This window comes from Eucyclogobius newberryi, unplaced genomic scaffold, assembly GCF_026437365.1.
Source record: "Eucyclogobius newberryi isolate DKJ021-1_F unplaced genomic scaffold, fEucNew1.0.hap1 SCAF_17, whole genome shotgun sequence".
Classification (NCBI taxonomy): domain Eukaryota; kingdom Metazoa; phylum Chordata; class Actinopteri; order Gobiiformes; family Gobiidae; genus Eucyclogobius; species Eucyclogobius newberryi.
In genome coordinates this window covers 4,652,296-4,670,333 of record NW_027315801.1, presented here as the reverse complement: position 1 = coordinate 4,670,333, position 18,038 = coordinate 4,652,296, and the positions used below count along the sequence as shown (strand labels likewise).

General features: G+C 42.3%; 2 protein-coding genes and 1 non-coding gene across 4 annotated transcripts; 1 reads left to right on the top strand and 2 right to left on the bottom strand.

Moving 5' to 3' along the window:
* Positions 1 to 939: 939 nt before the first annotated feature.
* Positions 940 to 9,871, bottom strand: eif2s2 (eukaryotic translation initiation factor 2, subunit 2 beta). Of its 2 annotated transcripts, XM_072448797.1 has the most exons (10): positions 9,717 to 9,871; positions 7,879 to 8,065; positions 6,869 to 6,969; positions 6,672 to 6,798; positions 6,500 to 6,600; positions 6,127 to 6,275; positions 5,995 to 6,051; positions 5,817 to 5,902; positions 5,090 to 5,261; positions 940 to 972 (listed from the first exon to the last, which is right to left on the bottom strand). In XM_072448797.1, exons 1-10 carry the CDS (start codon positions 9,729 to 9,731, stop codon positions 969 to 971), a joined length of 999 nt encoding a protein of 332 aa, XP_072304898.1. In that variant the 5' UTR covers positions 9,732 to 9,871; the 3' UTR covers positions 940 to 968. The 2 variants fall into 2 exon arrangements, with proteins under 2 accessions (XP_072304898.1, XP_072304897.1); XM_072448796.1 differs by lacking the exon at positions 940 to 972 and having other exon boundaries at positions 3,741 to 5,261.
* A 410-nt stretch (positions 9,872 to 10,281) lies between these two features.
* On the bottom strand, positions 10,282 to 15,469 carry LOC140362656 (charged multivesicular body protein 4b-like). Its single transcript, XM_072448803.1, has 5 exons — positions 15,181 to 15,469; positions 13,787 to 13,961; positions 13,128 to 13,242; positions 12,280 to 12,406; positions 10,282 to 11,889 (listed from the first exon to the last, which is right to left on the bottom strand). Exons 1-5 carry the CDS (start codon positions 15,359 to 15,361, stop codon positions 11,825 to 11,827), a joined length of 663 nt encoding a protein of 220 aa, XP_072304904.1. The 5' UTR covers positions 15,362 to 15,469; the 3' UTR covers positions 10,282 to 11,824.
* A 2,044-nt stretch (positions 15,470 to 17,513) lies between these two features.
* On the top strand, positions 17,514 to 17,676 carry LOC140363636 (U1 spliceosomal RNA). Its single transcript, XR_011927152.1, has one exon. It is a non-coding gene; the product is annotated as a U1 spliceosomal RNA (small nuclear RNA).
* Positions 17,677 to 18,038: the final 362 nt, after the last annotated feature.

Genomic DNA, 18,038 nt, shown 5'->3' with positions numbered 1-18,038 from the left:
CCTCCGCCAGCGGATCCAACTCACCACCAGGTGGTGATCAGTTGACAACTCTGCCCCTCTCTTCACCCGAGTGTCCAAGACACGCGGCCGGAGGTCTGATGACACGACAACAAAGTCGATCATTGACCTCCGGCCTAGGGTGTCCTGGTGCCATGTGCACTGATGGACACCCTTGTGCTTGAACATGGTGTTCGTTATGGACAATCCGTGGCTAGCACAGAAGTCCAATAACTGAACACCGCTCGGGTTCAGATCGGGGAAGCCGTTCTTCCCGATCACCCCTCTCCAGGTGTCACTGTCATTGCCCACGTGGGCGTTGAAGTCCCCCAGTAGAAAAACGGAGTACCCGGTCAGTGCACTGTCCAGTACCCCTCCCAAGGACTCCAAGAAAGCCGGGTACTTTGCACTGCTGCCGACACAACAGTGAGAGACCTGTCCCCCACCCGAAGGCGAAGGGACACGACCCTCTCGTCCACCGGGGTAAACTCCAACACGTGGCGGCTGAGCTGAGGGGCTAAAAGCAAGCCCACACCAGCCTGCCGCCTCTCCCCGCGGGCAACACCAGAGAAGTGGAGCGTCCAGCCCTTCTCGAGGAGATGGGTTCCAGAGCCCGAACTGTGCATGGAGGTGAGGCCGACTATATCTAGTCGATATCGCTCAACCTTCCGCCCGGCCTTCCGCACAAGCTCAGGCTCATTCCCCCCCAGCGAGGTGACATTCCATGTCTCCAGAGTTAGCCTCTGTGTCCGGAGATCTGGTCGTGGAGGCCCCTGCCGTCGACTGCCGCCCAGATCTCTCTGCACCCTTGTAAAAATATGTAATATTCAATTTAAGAACTTGGATTTTTTTTTTTATTCAATTTAAAAAACTTGTAAAAACATGTCAAATTCAATTTAAGAACTCCACGGGCCTCTCCATGGCTGCTGTCCCGTCTGAAGTGAAGCAGGGGTCCGGAAGCCTCTGGTCTTTTAGGTGGCTTTAGTTTTGATACTGGCGACGGAGCAGCAGGAGTAGCACGTCTCGCACTGGAGGAAGTAGAGGCGAGTAGAGTCCTTCTGCAGGCTGGTCAAGGGCGAGCCACAGGAATGACACAGCACATACTTCTCTTTGGGGAGAAGGTTTGACGTGAGCGGGGGAAAACACAACAGTCTATCAATCAATAAACCTAAAAAGATATGAAATATATAATGCCTATATTATGTAAATTGTGACCTCTGAGTACACTGTGATCACATTAGTTCCATCAGAATACTTACCAATATATTTTTTCATTTCATCTTCTATCACTTTCTGTGGAAATCTGCCTTTGATCACTAGCTGATCATTTCTGTCTATGAAGACACTGATGAAGGAGAGAGAGAAAAGGCACGTAATAAAATGATCATAGAACCAGGGCTTACTGTGTGTGTCGGTACAAACGGATCCTTACCTCGTACCCAGCTCAGCCGACAGAAAAGAGACATGTTTAGGCTCACAATGTAACCTGGAAAAGGAAACAAACACAGTTTAATGGCACTCTCAGTGAATGGACTGGAGCGTTGAGGAGGAGAAAACTTTGACGACAAAGGATTTATTTCTTTCAACTCGGAAGACCTGACGCCTAATCAAAAACTTTGTCTGTCTCATGTTGTTGAAGATTCTATTTAACAGCTGAGAAGAGAATGAAGAGAAACACAACCAAATATTTCAGCCTGTTTGGGGTTCATTTTAAGATAAGATAAGCTTTTATTTGTCCCACAATGGGGCAATTCCAATGTTGCAACACAAAGTAGGTACAGAAGTAAATAATAAAAAACAGATAACTTGTAAAAAACTCTTATAGAAAAGCTCTTATAAAAAAGCTCCTATACTATATAATAATAACAAAAGTGACACTCTTATGGACAGAGAACGTGGCACCAAGATGATTGACATTATGTCTTAGTATTGCACATGATTATGAAGATGAATGACACATGTTCAGGACTAACAGTGTTTGTTGTAAAGTCTGACAGCAGCTGGAAGGAAAGACCTGCGAAACTTCTTCACACAGCGAGGGTGGATCAGTCTCACACTGAAACTGCTCTCCAGAGCGGACAGAGTGTCCTGCAGAGGGCGACACAGGAGTGGCTGGTCCTGGACCACCTCCTCTCCACTGTGAGCTCAGCCATGGACCCGCTGCGGTTTGCATATCGGCCTGGCATCGGAGTGGAGGACGCCGTCATCTCCCTGCTGCACCGCTCTCTCTCTCACCTGAAGAAGCCTGGCAGCTCTGTGAGGATCCTGTTCTTCGATCTTTCCAGCGCCTTCAACACCATCAGCCGCTGCTCCTGAGGGACAAGCTGGAGACGGCTGGTGTGGAGTATGACCTGGCAGAGTGGATCCTGGACTACCTCACGGGCCGACCCCGGATTGTGAGAGCCCGGGACTGTGTGTCTGACACTCGGACCTGCAGTGTGGGGGCGCCCCAGGGCACTGTCCTCGCGCCCTTTCTCTTCACCCTTTACACTGCAGACTTCAGACATGACACGGACAGCTGTGTCCTGCAGAAGTTCTCTGACGACTCTGCCATCATCGGACTCATCACGGACGATGATGACGCGGAGTACAGAGGACTGGCGCAGGACTTTGTGGACTGGTGTCAGCGGAACCACCTCATCAACGCGGGGAAGACCAAGGAGATGGTGGTGGACTTCCGCAGACGCCACCCCACTGCCCCCTCACCAGTGAACATCCAGGGACGGGACATTGAGAGAGTGGACTCATACAAGTACCTGGGTGTTCATCTGAACCACAAACTGGACTGGACTCATAACACAGACGCACTGTACAGGAAGAGCCAGAGTCGGCTCTACCTCCTGAGGAGACTCAGGTCTTTTGGAGTGACAGGGCCACTCCTGAAGACCTTCTACGACTCTGTGGTGGCATCAGCCCTCCTGTATGGTGTGGCCTGCTGGAGCAGCAGCATCGCAGAGAGGGAGAGGAAGAAGCTGGACAAAGTCATCAAGAAGTCCAGCTCCGTCCTGGGCTGTGCTCTGGACTCGGTGCAGGAGGTGGGGGACAGGAGGGTCCTGGCTAGATTTACATCTATGCTTGACCATGAGTGTCGCCCCCTGCAGGACACTCTGTCCGCTCTGGAGAGCAGCTTCAGACTGATCCACCCTCGCTGTGTGAAGGAGAGGTTTCGTAGGTCTTTCCTTCCTGCTGCTGTCAGACTTTATAACAAACACTGTTAGTCCTGAAAACTTGCAATACTGTCATATTCATGTGCAATTACTGTCGTGATTCATGTGCAATTCATGTGCAATTACTGTTGTGATCACATGCAATGGTATTTATTTATTTTATCTTTATTATTTTTCCCTCCATCCCTTGTTCGGAAATGGGAGGTTTTGTCTATAGTTTTTGAGTGTTTTTTAATCTTCCTATAAGTGATCTGTTCTTTTCCTCTGCATCTACCTGTGTTGCAACAATGAAATTTCCCATGTGTGGACAATAAAGGATTATCTTATTACTGTGGGGAGCAAAGCTAACTTTTGTTTATTTCGCCCATGGTAAATCCCTTTTAAAAAACCATATTGAATTTTAGCATTTCATCAAAATCTGAATCTTTCATTTAAAAACAAGATATTACCTGTGGGGGCAATATCTTGTTTTTGGGCATAATCTGTTATTGGGTTGAGCAGTAAAAACACTTAATACATGTTTACAAACTGTTCTCAAATGCTTAACCGTTAACTTTAACCACAGAGACAAAAATGGAATTTTAATATTTTATTTCTGGAAAAATCTCATTTCAAAAGAACTTCAGCCGGATCTTATAATTTCCCTTCACACGAAACAAGTTCAGTCTTATGGTCTGCTTTTAAATCCTATAGATGTATTCTTTATGAGAAAGTGGCCATAGAACCAAATTGCCTGCTCAGAAGTCAAATATGAGCTTAAGATTTTTGATAATTGTACTGTAAAATTATGAAAAACAGCTTTTCTATCCCAGTTAGTCCGTAGACTCAAACTACATGGTCCATTGTGTACATTTTAAAGAAGCAAATTTAAAGAGCCATGTAAAAGAATTCCTTTATTTAAAAGATCTTATATTATGCCGTTTTCCCCCATTTCATAGTCTACCCTACAGGTATGTCCAAACTGCAGACCAGGGGCCAAATCCAGCCCTCAGACCCATTTTGTAGGCCCGCTGGCATCCTGCTTAATTGGTCCAGACTAAAGAAAAGCAGTACTTTTTACTCTAAAATTTGAAATATTCAAGCAATTTGATGTTTATGTTCCAAGTCTTAAAAGGTGTGGAGGCTCATCGAAACTATGACAAATGCTACATTTCAAATGATTCACTTCATCATTTGACAAATTAGACATTGGCGGGTTGTTTCAAAGTTTCAAAATGCGGCCCTCGGTAAAAAAAAAGGTTTGGACACACCCTAACCCGTGGTATATTTAAGTGTTGTGCAACACCCATAACATAGTAGTTATAAAATATCACCCATATCTTGGACCCCGCTCACAAACCCGGAAATGTAAATGCCTTAGTTTGAGATTCGACCGCACCCTCGCAAAGAGCGTTCCGCCTCGCCCGCCCAACACGTGATGTAACCTTGCGTGTAGATGTTGGGGGGTGTAATCCGAGGCAGAGGCGTGCGCCGGTCAGGGACTGGCGACTCATCCAGTTGAGTAGCCCCCATTTGTCTGCTCATCCGAGGGGAAAGATAGAAATTGTTCTCTAAAGACTGCAGGAATCAATCGAAAAACCACTTTGGGCACATACAAGATGTACCAATACCACTGTAAGGTTAAAAGCTCTGAACAGTCGATTTTGCATGTAAAATGAAATTAATGTATTTTTAACAACATTTTGAAGAAAGAATGAGAAGATTCAAGCCATGTTTATGTGAACTTTTGCAGGCGAAGATTCACAGCAAAATGAAAAAAAAAACTAAGTGGTGCAGGGTTCATAAAAACAAATGCATCCAACCAACGTGTGTGTGTTAGCGCCTCAGATCCTCTCTCACTCCCGTCTGGTGAGGCCCCAAACACCAGATAAACCCCCACAGTTCCATACAGAGAGTCCTTGTAGCCAGCTCAACAGGCTTTTTAGGTGGCTTTGGCCCGGAGCTGTGCCCTTTTGCCAGTGACGGCCTGGAAGCCGGTTTTGATGCTGGCGACGGAGCAGCGGGAGTGGCACGTCTCGCACTGGAGGAAGTAGAGGCGAGTGTCCTTCTGCAGGATGGTCTCTGGCGAGCGACAGGTGTGACACGTCACATACTCCTCTGTGGGGAGAAGGTTTGACGTGAGCGGGGGAAAAACACAACTATATCAATCAATGTGTGAACTAAATAAAGATAACTGGGTGATAAATCTAATTAGCTTGATTCATTTGCAGGCTAGAGTTGACACGATACTAACATTTCTAACTCGATACGAAAGAATCAACGTCATTCTCAATACCGATTTTGACACCACAATGATAATTAAAAAGATGTTTTTTTCCAAGGTTTTGGACAATTAACTGTTTAATACGAGATAATACACAAAGATACTTTCTTTATAAAACCTTTTGGTCTTGTTCGGATAAAGCCAAAAATCTTTCTAAAAATGTTCAGGAAATGTCAAACTTTGTCGAGTGCCGTAAATTTGGTCAATTATCTCTTTTCAATGTTTTATACATCTTATTTCTTTTAGTCAAACAACTTTTTGTGAGTATTCACCTTAACATGTTTGGGCTGCTATCTGCCAAAACGTGTCACGGTAAAATACAGACTGTATTATGTAAATTGTGACCTCCGAGTACATTGTGATCACATTAGTTCCATCAGAATACTTACTAATATATCTTCTCAACACATTTTCAATCTGTTTCTGTTGAAATCTGCCTTTGATCACGAGCTGGTTGTTTCCGTCTATGGAGCCACTGTTGGAGAGAGAAACACACGTGATATTAATCCCTTAAAATTATCATAAAACCAGGGCTTACTGTTTGTGTCGGCACAAACGGCTCCTTACCTTGTACCCAGCTCAGCCAAAAGAAACGCGAGGAGATGTTTGGGCTGACGATGCAACCTGGAAAAGGAGACAAAAGCAATTCAATGGCACTCTCAGTGAATGGACTGGAGCGTGGAGAAGGAGAAAACGTACAATTTGCAGATATCTGTGAAGTTGACGAAGGAGGTTTTCTTGGTTCCAACTCTGACGACCTGAGGAGGCTTCATTACAAACTTCCTCTTCTCCCCTGCCACCATGTCGGGATTCTTCTCTCTCATGATGTTGAAGACTCTATTTAAAAGCTGTGAAGAGAAAGAGAAACTTGAAACTTTTTATTTGACTCTATTACAAAAAAGCAACAATAGTAGATATAAAAAAATTACTGTTATTGTTACAAGAATTAAAAACAGCAACAGACAGAAAACACAGACATTAGACCAATGGAGGGACGCGTTTCCCTTCTTTAAGCAAGCAAGGGACAAAACAGTCACGAAATAATTCTGTTTGAGGTAAAGTGCAGTTGTACCTCGTCGTAGGTGTAATCCCGCTCGGTGCCAGCCCAGGCCGGTCCAGTGGACGAGCTGAAGGAGATGCCGTCGTTGTTCTTGCCGTCGTCGTCCTCCAGGGCTGAAACGGGTCGCAAACACTTTCACAAAATGCCACTACAACAACAGGATTTTGCAGTGAGCTCATCTTACCGTCATCCTTCTCCAATTCCCCTTCGTCAAATTCTACTTTCCTCTGCTTCTTTTTCTTGGCGGGAAGCATGAGGTCCAAATTGTCCTCTTCCAAGGCCTCGGTCTGCTCCCCTTCGATTTTCAGCTCCTTGTGAGGGAAGACAGACTACGGTTAAATACAGAAACCGATGGAAAAGATGGTTCAAAAATGTCCTCACCTTCATTCCCTCTTCCACCTCATTCTCAAAGACTTTTTTCGGCTTCTTCTTCTTTTTCTTTTGATTGAAGAAGTTTAGGTCGTTCAAATCATCTGAGGTTTCTACAGAAGAATACAACAGTTTTAGAGGCAGTTACACATGTCCCATTGTCATGCAGCGTTTGTGTTGTAATTTCAGAAACATTGTTGGAACCCCAAGACAACAATATTTCGCAGTTCTCAAAAAGTAATTTCTTGTGGTTTTGAGTCATCATTTACATAGACACAAGCGCAATAAATACATTCTTTGGTTGGGCATTTCCTGTTCCTCCTTTAAGGCTGATGTTAGTGTAAAAACAAAACAAAAACGTTCAAACTTGGTAGCTGGAAGTTTCTGCACAAAATCGTTGATATAACAATTCACTGTTATTGTTATATTCATGTCATTGCTCGTTTAAAACTAATTTCCTCCGTGGATAAGATTTCATTCTTTAATCTAGCTTTTTTCCCTCGTCTACATTTTTATCATAACAACGTATTGTTCTCTGTTGCATCATATCGCCACAGCACATCTTACTTTGTCAACTTTGTTTTCTGACAATGGCAAGACACCCTTTCAAAGCCTGTGAACACCCTAAACTTCTGAAAGTACAATTTTATTTTAAGAAAGAAAATCCTGATTTTTAGGTTTTACTGGGCGTATATTCACAAAAACATTGAGCGCACAATAATTCATATTTTCTACAGATACATTACGTACTTTAACATGAACTATACTTTTTGTGAAGCTCAAATACGACGAGTCTAGAAATCCATATAATTTTATTCTTCTGGAAGCTTGTTGCATTAGTTTTACTTCCGCAAAACTTGAAATTCACCAGTATTTAGATCTGATGTCAATGAATAACTGAACATGTTTTACTTAATTTTGCCCCCCAGTCGCCTTCATTCGGGATCGGTAACATTCTGATGCCAGAGCGTTTTAAAGGGCCTATAAAGCGTTTTTAAAGGGTCTATGTAGTTAGTCCAAACCTTTCTTCCTGCCGTCATCGTCATCAAAGTCAATCTCCTTGTCCTCTCCAGCCTCGGGCTCCGCCTCCTTGGTTTCCACCTCTTTGGCTTCTTCTGCTGCGCCCGGACCATCTCCTCCATCTTCCTCCAGCATGAAAGGCTTCTTCTTCTTCTTCTTCTTCTTGGTCATGTTTGGATCGAAAATCATCTGAAGGAGGCAACATTGATTTGTAAATAAAGCTGGTTTTACTCAGGAAAAGACAGAACCCATCCCAAACATTTCATCATGGAGTGTTTGTGACCTTCAGTGAGGCTGGGAAGCACAGGGTCCCTCAGGATTTCATACAATACACAGCTCACATGAAGACATCACAATTTTGCAATACAGGCGATTGTCAGTATATTGCACATGATATTCTATTCTCTTTTTAAGACAAAATTACATTTTAACAACAGGATTTGGACTAAACTAAATAATTTAGAAACGTATAAATGAAGGCAATATATTCATACAGTCAGCAACCCACAATATCAATACTGTATCACCAAATTTAGTATGACAATTTTTTTTTTTTACATTTTACGTCAACTTTTAACTTCACAACTTTTATCACTAGCTGATAAGAAGATTGACTGCGTTTTCTCTTTACCGAGAAATTGATATACAATTTAGTTTATTAATCTTTATTTCTTATTTCTGCAGCCCCTTGGGGATGAATCTAGGGCTGCAACCAACTATTCATTTGCTAATTCACTAATCTAGTGCATATAAATTAAAACAAGTTTGACCGAGACGGATATTATGAAATGAGGATGTCCAGATAGAATATATTTATAGAGAAAATTGTTTCCTGTGCTGCTGTCGACTTTACAATGAACACTGTAAGCATGTCTTTGGATGGTGGGAAGAAGCCGGAGAACCCGGAGAGAATCCAAGATAACCCAGAGATCATGTGACGTTGGTCTGGCCCGGGAATCGAATACATGATCTCCTTCTTGGGAGGCAAGAGCGCTAACCGCTCCGTGCACCCCTGTAAATTTGAATTTGTGTAAAACAGGTATAACTTGTTGAAATCGGTTGAAACGCGTCAAAAAACCTGATATGGAAAAATAAATGGGAATACAGAACATGAACAAGAACATGTCTGCGTCATATAGTGTCTGCTTTATGACGCAGACACTCAATTACTGTTTCGACAAAGTCATAAACCTGTCCTCTCCTGACATGTTTAGATTTGGGGTTTGTATAGACCCGACAATTAGAATTCGATTACTAAATTGGTTCACAATTAATCGATTAACGCTTGTCGTTTCAGCCCAAAATGAATAAAAGTACTGCTGAAATAAAACATTCCACACTACATGTCCAAAGTAGAACATTGAATATTGTTGTAAACTAGCTTTTTATTAACATGACGTCTTTAACATAAGTTACATTTTTCAAGGAGACATACATTTAAGCAGAGAACAGCTCTTTTTGCTAATGAATAGCTGCAGTAACAGCTAAAGCTAATAAAGATAACTGTTAGCACTTAACGTTAGCTCTAGCTCTCTGGAGTCAAAGCTTTCAAGGCTCAATTTATTTTTTGCTTCCGTCAGACCAAATTTATAAAGTTCCAATTTGTTTTAACACAATATTACACGGACACAATCGTAATAGAGTGTCTTCAGTCGCATTTCCGCGGATGAGTGGTCGGGCTGGGCCGCTGTTAGCAACCACGGCGCTACAACCATGTGAGAGGAGCCGCGGTGAGGAGAGGCCCGAACTCCTCCGGTTTGGCCGGAATCAGGGGCATATATCCCTGGAATACGAGCCGAAATCAAAAGAACAGAACACCGGGGCCTCTGTAAGCGCTTACCTCGTCTCCGGACATGTTTGCTGCGATTTGAAGTCTGGGATGTGCCGCTTTTAGTGCTCCGGATCAGGTCAGGTCCACACACACTGCTGCTGCAGAAGTCTTGCATCAGCGTACAGCCCCAGTGCGCATGCGTCACGTGCGTGCCCACGGTCCTGACGCACGACGCACGGTCAGTCAGCAAGGGCGCGTTCAAGAGCCAGCGGTTGCAACAGGTTTACACCGGGTTTACATTATGTTGAGCATCGTTTACGTCGTTTTATTAGATATCCATATACCAGACTAAACTTTGCCTCAATCCGACTATATAACAATCATTCAAATGACAATGAAAATATTAATATAGTTAGTTTTTAGTTTAGGATATTAGTCCTTGGGGGTTCAGCTTCGTGTTATGTGCAACGTTAGGGAAATGTTTCCCATTCAAAACATAAAATATTGTGTTTTAAATAGTGAATTGCTATGGTGAAGTTCCTAATGTTGCATAATTCTTTTATACATTTTATAGTTGTATGGCCCTGTAAATTTAAGAAAGAACAGGGAAGGGTAAAAGAAACATAAACCCCAGTAACAATTAAATTATTTTAATGATTTTGAAAATAACACTCTCTCAAACAGAATTGTAAACATGCTTGCTCATGAGTCTGTCCATTAACCTTGAATAGACATAGTTATGGCTTAAACAAACTAAAACAAATATGTCCACTGTACAAGTTTAACAGAAGGTTTTTTATGTGACAAATTTGATCTCTTTCATGACAAATCAAAAATGTCTTCTAATCCAGCAGTGCATTTGACCCAAGGGTAGGTTACATTATCTGCCTTTGCATGTTGCCAACAGTTCATCAAAATCAAACAATAATTGAAAATAGGGGCAAAATGGATTATATTTACAAAACAATCATTAGGAATGTTTGAAATAAAGACACAACAATAAAAACACAAACAGAAGGTAAAATCTAAGTTTTAGCTTATTTAAGAAGTGCATGCTTCATTTGTTCAGAAGTCACAAAATGATCAGACAGTGGTTCTCACACAGTGGTCTGGGAACAAGATGCCACTTTTATATGTCAGATGCCCTTCCAGCATAACCAGTCAAGCTGTGACTGTGAATGGAGCAGGCACAGAGGGAGAAGTGTCTTGCCAAAGGGCAGAACAGAGCAGGGTCAGAGCAGGAAATTATCATCCAAACCAGAAGGTCAACACAAGTCTAAATCACCATGCCAACATGTTAACATAACACCATGGCTTTAGAGCAAAAGTCACCCAACTGACCTGGAGATATTCATATTGTAGCAAACTAAATATATTCAATATATTTGTGTTTGCCATTCAAGAGATTTGCAGAGTCTAAATGGTTTCTATCAAAGTATTAGATTTAAAATGTATATATAAATATATATGGGGGTGCACGGTGGCAAAGGCGGTTAGCGCTCTTGCCTCCCAAGAAGGAGATCATGGGTTCGATTCCTGGACCAGACCAACATCACATGATCTCTCTGGGTGGAGTTTGCATGTTCTCCCCGTGTTATCGTGGGTTCTCTCCGGGTTCTCCGGCTACCTCCCACCATCCAAGTTGGCCACTGTCCAGGGTGTACCCCGCCTAAGGCCCGAAGTCACTGGGATAGGCTCCCAGTCACCCGCGACCCCGAAAGGGAACAAGCGGTAGAAAATGGATGGATGGATGGATATAAATACACATTTGTAACATGGCTCTTACCAGATAGATATAGGCTTAAATTAAGTTGAATGTAAAAAGTAGTGGAGCGACGCTTTGTAAAACGTTCAAAAACCACAGACTTAAAAAGGAACAGAACGTTTGAAACAACAATACAATTAGATAAGTGGTGAATAATACTAGTTCACATTTCCTCGGACGCACAAAACGTCCAAAAGCTGCCATCTTTCGACCACAGCGGGTGCTCGAGGGGCCCAGGGGAACGGGCCTTGAAGTGCTAGTATGTATTAGACACAGAGGGTTAAAACACGATCAAATAATATCAAAGGTGAGAGATATCTTCTAGCGTTGTGCTGGAGAAATGAAAAGGAAACCCTCTCTTCTCTCTCCTCCTCTGTGTAAAGTCGCGTGTGGTTCATTTGGATGCTGAGAGTTACATGGCCTCCAGAGCCCAGCGCTGCAGACCCTCCATGTCGTCCTCATCCTCATCTTTCTTGACTGTTTTAACAAAGAAGAAGACGAGAAAAACGTCACGGAAAACTGGGGGTAAATGATGATATCCGTGTGAATATAGTGCTCTCAAATTCTACGCTTAATAAAATAGCAATAACCAAAACATTGTGACATCATATTGCCAAAAGTCTCAATAATATCGTGGGTGTGTATACTGTATTATAAAGGAAACATATTATGCTTTTTTAGGTGCTAAATAACAAACTAGAACTAAAGTAGATCATCATTTTAACATGTTTTCATAGTAAACCGGCATGTTGATCTAAAACGACATTTAAATTAATCTAGAATAATATGTCCCCTTTACATACTCCATGCCAGTGCTGTTATTTAGCACTTTTATATTAGCAGCAATAACAAGAAATAAGCTGTGACCTGGTCGGTTTGGTAGAGAGGTCGAAGGCACGTTGGGCAGAGGCGTCGTCTCTGGACCGCCGATCTCCAGAAGGTCTTTGTCCAGCTCCTCCTGCTGCAGGTCATCCAGCTCGGCTAGTAACTCATCCTGAGAGAGAGGAGAGAGGGAGAGAGGGGGGGAGAGAGGGAGAGAGAGAGTGAGAGTGAGAGAAAGAGAGAGAAAGAGAGAAGAGAGAGTAGGGAGAGAGGGAGGGAAGAGGGGGAGAGAGGAGAGAGGGAGAGAGGGAGGGAAGAGGGGGAGAGAGGAGAGAGGGAGAGAGGGAGGGAAGAGGGGGAGAGAGGAGAGAGGGAAGGAGGGGGAGAGAGAGAAGAGAGACAGAGAGAGCGAGAGAGAGAGAGCGGAAATAGGGGGGAGAAAGGGAAAATAAAGAGAGAAAAGAAGAGAAGTGAGAGGAGAGAGGAGAGAGAGATGTCCATCAGTGTCTGTGGTGAAGAAGAGCTGCTCTGGGATTGGTCGATGCTAACAGCTAATAGGTCCACACTTCACAGGGAAACATGAACTTTACAGTGACTTTTAAAAATACTTTTGGAAACCGTATTATTGTTTATGTATAAAGGAACGTGCGAGTAAGAATTAAGCTTGCAGTTGGATGTCTAACGCCCTCTGCTGGTAACAGAGGGGAGTGAGCCAGTTTTCAACAGCTAAAAACAGCAAAAATGAATGAAGTAAATATAAATGTTTTTTGGTTTAACAGTAGGTGTAGTCCCATTTGTCCAGGAGTGTTCCATAGTTATTTTCTTTTAACTTTGGTCATCAGGGTGCCATTTATCCATGTCTTGTTTTTCATACGATAGTATTTGTGACTGACCTCGTCAAAGTCCTCTCCGTAGGACACAGGCTTGGAAATGGCTTCTGAAATCTCCTGGGCCAGTTCCCGCTGCTCGGAAATGTCCGCCATCAGATCGTCCACTTTATCGATGTCCCTGAATCACACACACAAACACAGCCGTGGATCAGGTGTCGCCGTTTCTACTGGGACGACGTGTACAAGCTCGCCCCAAACATCATTCATCATTTGAGCTGTGCTTTGGGGGAACCTTTCGACCTCTTAAACCTTAAGTAATAGTGTAGTTCTTCTACAGCAAAGGTGGATGTAGATTTCCCGCCCACTGGAAGCATTATATCAGACAGAAGGTAATATAGTTATATACTGTATAACAACAGAAACATTTTAACGTGGGAAAACGTAAGATGAAGTCTGTTTAATGAGCCAGGGCTGTTTTTATCATTATAATAGAATTAGAGTGATCATTAGTAGTCGTTATGGTTCCCGAGATGAATATTATTATTGTTATTATAAAATATACGTTTGCAATTTATCAGAGATGTGCTAAAACACGCCTTCGAATGTCTTGGAGGTTCAAGTATTGCACGGCGTGATAAAAAAGAGAAGATATTAAATCACCGGTGGTACATTTTGTGGAATGGTGATGACTGCTGCCATAGCAGCAGAAACGAGTCACTCACATGTCGTGCGCCGCCTTCATGGCCTTGGCAGCGTAGCCCATGTTCTTGAGCACCTCCGTGTTGGTGTTGGCGTTCTCCAGGGAGTCGCGCTGGAACTCGATGGTGGACAATGTGCCGTCGATCTGCTCCAGCTGCTTCTCGTAGCGTCGTTTCCTCTTCAGGGCCTGTATTGCCGCTGAACACGCAGAAGCACAAATACGAGAACATTTACGTGCGCTTTCCTACAGTGTATGTATTTTCCACAGCTGACGATAAGTGAATATGGCAGGTTAGAAAGTACACGTCTCTAAAAACGTACTGAACATGTTTAATTTTTAAGATTTGACTCCACATTTTGCCCAGTTTTGACAGTCTGACAATTTTGGTGACGTTTATTTGACATAGGTAGAGGTAATAGGTTTCCGTTACCTAGCAACCACTATCAATCACACAATAATTTAGATTTGACAAATTATAATACTCGATAACACCTTTACTTTGTTAAATGATAGATTAAACTCAGAAAAATTTATCAGTTTTGTTGTGGTCTTCAAACGTTATTCCTTGTGTAAATTGTCATTTTTGAGGGCATGTGTCGCTCACTGATGACATCACAGGGGGATTTTGTTCCCGCAGATGTACTTCCTGTCTGTTATTTTTTTCTTTTTTCTTCACAGACTGCAATTTAACGGATGTAAAACTATGATAAACATTTACCTCGGGTTTTATCTCACCAAACTAAATCATAATTTGAAAAAAAAAGAACCTACCATACGCACTTGAAATTTAATTCAACCAAAAACAAGATCTCCCCACAGGTTGATTTCCTGTGGGGATTAAACGGGATTAACCCTTGACCAGTAAACCCTTATCTTTATTACTAATATACTGATATATAAAAGAGGACAAAGTTTGACTCCATTTACACGTGTTCAAGCCAGATCTGAACCAGGACTAAATCATGGCAGAGAGAATTAGAAAGTGGGCAAACGACAGATCGGGCAGGTGTCCCATGATAACAGCTAACATCTATGACAACAGCTAACATCTATGACAACAGCTAACATCTATGACAACAGCTAACATCCATGATAACAGCTAACATCCATGATAACAGCTAACATTCATGACAACAGCTAACATTCATGACAACAGCTAACATCCATGACAACAGCTAACATCCATGACAACAGCTAACATCCATGACAACAGCTAACACCCATGATAACAGCTAACACCCATGATAACAGCTAACATCTAACATCCATGATAACAGATAACAGCTAACATTCATGATACCAGCTAACATCCATGACCACAGCTAACATCCATGACCACAGCTAACATCCATGACCACAGCTAACATCGATGCTAACGTCAGGATAACGGGGGAATGTCCCGTAATCCCTCCTCACCGCGTTTGTTTTTGGTGCCGTGTCTCTTGGCCAGCGCCAGTTCGTGCTCGATCTTCTTCTCCAGAAATTCCTGCTTCTTGCCGAGCATCTCCTCGGTGTCTCGGAGCTTCTGGATCGCCTCCTGTGTGGACGGTCCTTTGCCTCCTTTGCCTCCGCCGAACATTTTCGCGATCAGCGCCATCTTCACGACGCTTCACCTCTCGGACTATGGAGGTAAAGTTAGTTGTTTTTACGGGGTGAACGTGTCCTCTCTCAGGCTCGTTATTTCACGCGGATGGTGACGACAGCGACGATGGGAGCTCGGAGCTCGGGGTTTGGTTTGTTGACGTTGTGATCTGTACTTCCGCATTAGGCCTTCTACGTCACGGGGCATTTAAATGTGAGCGTGGCTGTTTAACTCAATTTCTTTGGATGTTTTATGATCATCGGTCAACTTACGGATGTCTGACTATTGTATAGAAGAAGCACTCAAAAAGAAAGAAGTGATTTAAAGGCATTTTGAATCAGAAAAGTTACATAGTGCACATTTGAATTACACATTGAATTTAACAGAATTATCTTTCTTGTAATCGTGCGATTCAATAGATATAAACATGTAAAAGGTGCACTATATAACTCTTTCTGGAGGCGTGCCCACAACCTGCTTGTTTTCGTAGACTTTGTTAGGGATGTTCCACAGTGTGGCATTAGAGCTAGCGATCTCCAGGGCACGACCAGAGCAAGTTACAGGCGATCCTATTTTTCTGCATTTTTTGGAACAAAAAAAACCTCTTGTAATTGAATAAATATAAGTTTAGTTTAACACCATTGTAACGGAGTTAAAATGCACGTATTACAGTTTGGTTTCATTTCCTGTGAGCATTTAAGTGTTTAGTATACAAATGTGAATTTGATCATTTTGGCATTTTATTTAAAAAAAACGGAAGTGCACACAACTTCTGGGTGTTTTATTTCGGTAGGTTCACTTCCCCTTTCAATGCTGCGTTGCAGAGGGTGAGTTTTGTTGGGTTTTGTTCCGTGGAAAATTAATATATTATATAAATTAACACTCTGTATCCAACAAAACACACACGAATGTTGATAGGACAACATTTGTACATGGATATGGATGTTGTTTTGTGCAAGTTGATGAGTTAATTTAAAGTTTTATATATTTTATCTGGACAGCTAACATGTGTGCAGCCATCTCACGTGCTGTTCTCATCTGCCTGCTGTATGTGAAGACATATTTGTAAAGTTTTTATTTCTGTCACATGTATGTTTTATTTTTACTTGCAAGGTAAAACTTTTTTATTTGTGCATACTCACTCAAAACTGCCATTAATGTAAATTATAAATAGTGTCATTGTTCATGTGATTTATTTTAATTAAGAGTCAACATAAGTAAATCCTGTGTATAACATGGTAATAACACGGCCAGTATATATTGTTAGCTCCCCCTCTCAGTGCTGTGTTGCAGTCTGCAGAGGGGAGCTAGTGTGAGCTAATGTGAAGACAAATTTGAAGTGTTTTTATGTCTGTTACAGGGGTAAAGTTGATCAACTCCTCACTGTGTCCTGTCTTTCGAGTGACGAAGAGTTTGCACCATTACACCATACTGTGGAACTTTATCGGCAAAGTAATACCTTCTCCATGGAAACAAGCACATGGTGGACCCCCGATCAAGAATGTTACATAGTCCAACTTTTATTAACCCCTGTAATGTTTGTAAATGTTTTCATCTATTTCCATTTTATTAGTTTATTTCTATTACTGCACTACCTTCTGGAGGCAGACAACTGCACTTAGGGCGTCCAAACCGTCCAGTTTACAGTTCTACAAATGGCTAGAAATAAAATAGATCGAATCCATAACTAAATCATAAAATAGCTTTTTTAATTCATTTTTCAAAATTATATTTGTATTCAACTATACAGATGCTAGATGCTTTATTGTTTCTACTAGTGTGGTATGCACATGGAGGAGTGAGGATTTCTGCTGCTTGTTTCTAGTGGGACAGAGTTGAAGGACGGACTTCGGGTCTCCGTCTGCTCCATGGATCTATGGTCTGCTCTTACAGAATTAATACAATTAAGTTTGTGGTGCTGAAAGCTCCTCTTTCTACTATCTGTAAATGCTTTTATTGTCGTTTCTGACACAGAACCAAAAGTTGCTGTGACTTTTAAACACTTAAACACGCGGCTAACCCCCAACAGGAAGTAGCATCATCAACGGCATATGAGCTTACAAAGCATCATGGGAAATTATAGTCAGCCAACGTTGGCGCGGTGCTGCACTCTGACTGAGGACCACATGTCTCTGAGTCTGTTTCTCTCTTGGTCCGTGTACAATTCATACTTACCTGGCAGGGAGATACCATGATCATGAACGTGGTTCACCCAGGGCGAGGTTCAGCCATTGCACTCCGGTTGTGCTGACCCCTGCGAATTCCCCAAATGTGGGAATCTCGACTGCATAATTTATGGTAGTGGGGGACTGCGTCCGCGCTCTCCCCTGATCATGTGTCCAAGGAATTACTGTTGACCGATGTAAACAAACAGTCGTAAATCACTGTGAACTCTGACAACCACCCAGCGCTTACATAGGAAGTGGAAGTAGATAGTAAGATTTGTTTAATTAGAAAAGTACAATAGCTAATTGCCGTAAAGTGTGTTTTATTAAAAGGCCGTAGCTGCAGGAATAACCCAGCAGTTTCAGGAGAACTGCCGCGGGTAGACACTTCCTTTATTAAATGTTCAATGAAAAAACAAAAGCTCTATTTAACTCGACTAGTGTCACTTTAAAACTTTAAATCAAATAAGAGCAATAAGTGAAAAGCGAATGATTACAGAAGTGTAAAGGATTTGACTCGGATCTTA

Coding starts and splice junctions, on each gene's coding strand:
- LOC140362656 (XM_072448803.1), bottom strand. CDS start 15,361: ATGGCGCTGATCGCGAAAATGTTCGGCGGAGGCAAAGGAGGCAAAGGA. Junction 13,243..13,786: donor ATGAAGGCGGCGCACGACAT/GTGAGTGACTCG, acceptor TGTGTGATTCAG/GGACATCGATAAAGTGGACG. Junction 11,890..12,279: donor CTCTCTACCAAACCGACCAG/GTCACAGCTTAT, acceptor TTGTTAAAACAG/TCAAGAAAGATGAGGATGAG.
- eif2s2 (XM_072448797.1), bottom strand. Junction 6,276..6,499: donor GGGATTACACCTACGACGAG/GTACAACTGCAC, acceptor TTCTCTTCACAG/CTTTTAAATAGAGTCTTCAA. Junction 5,903..5,994: donor TTGGCTGAGCTGGGTACAAG/GTAAGGAGCCGT, acceptor TCTCTCCAACAG/TGGCTCCATAGACGGAAACA.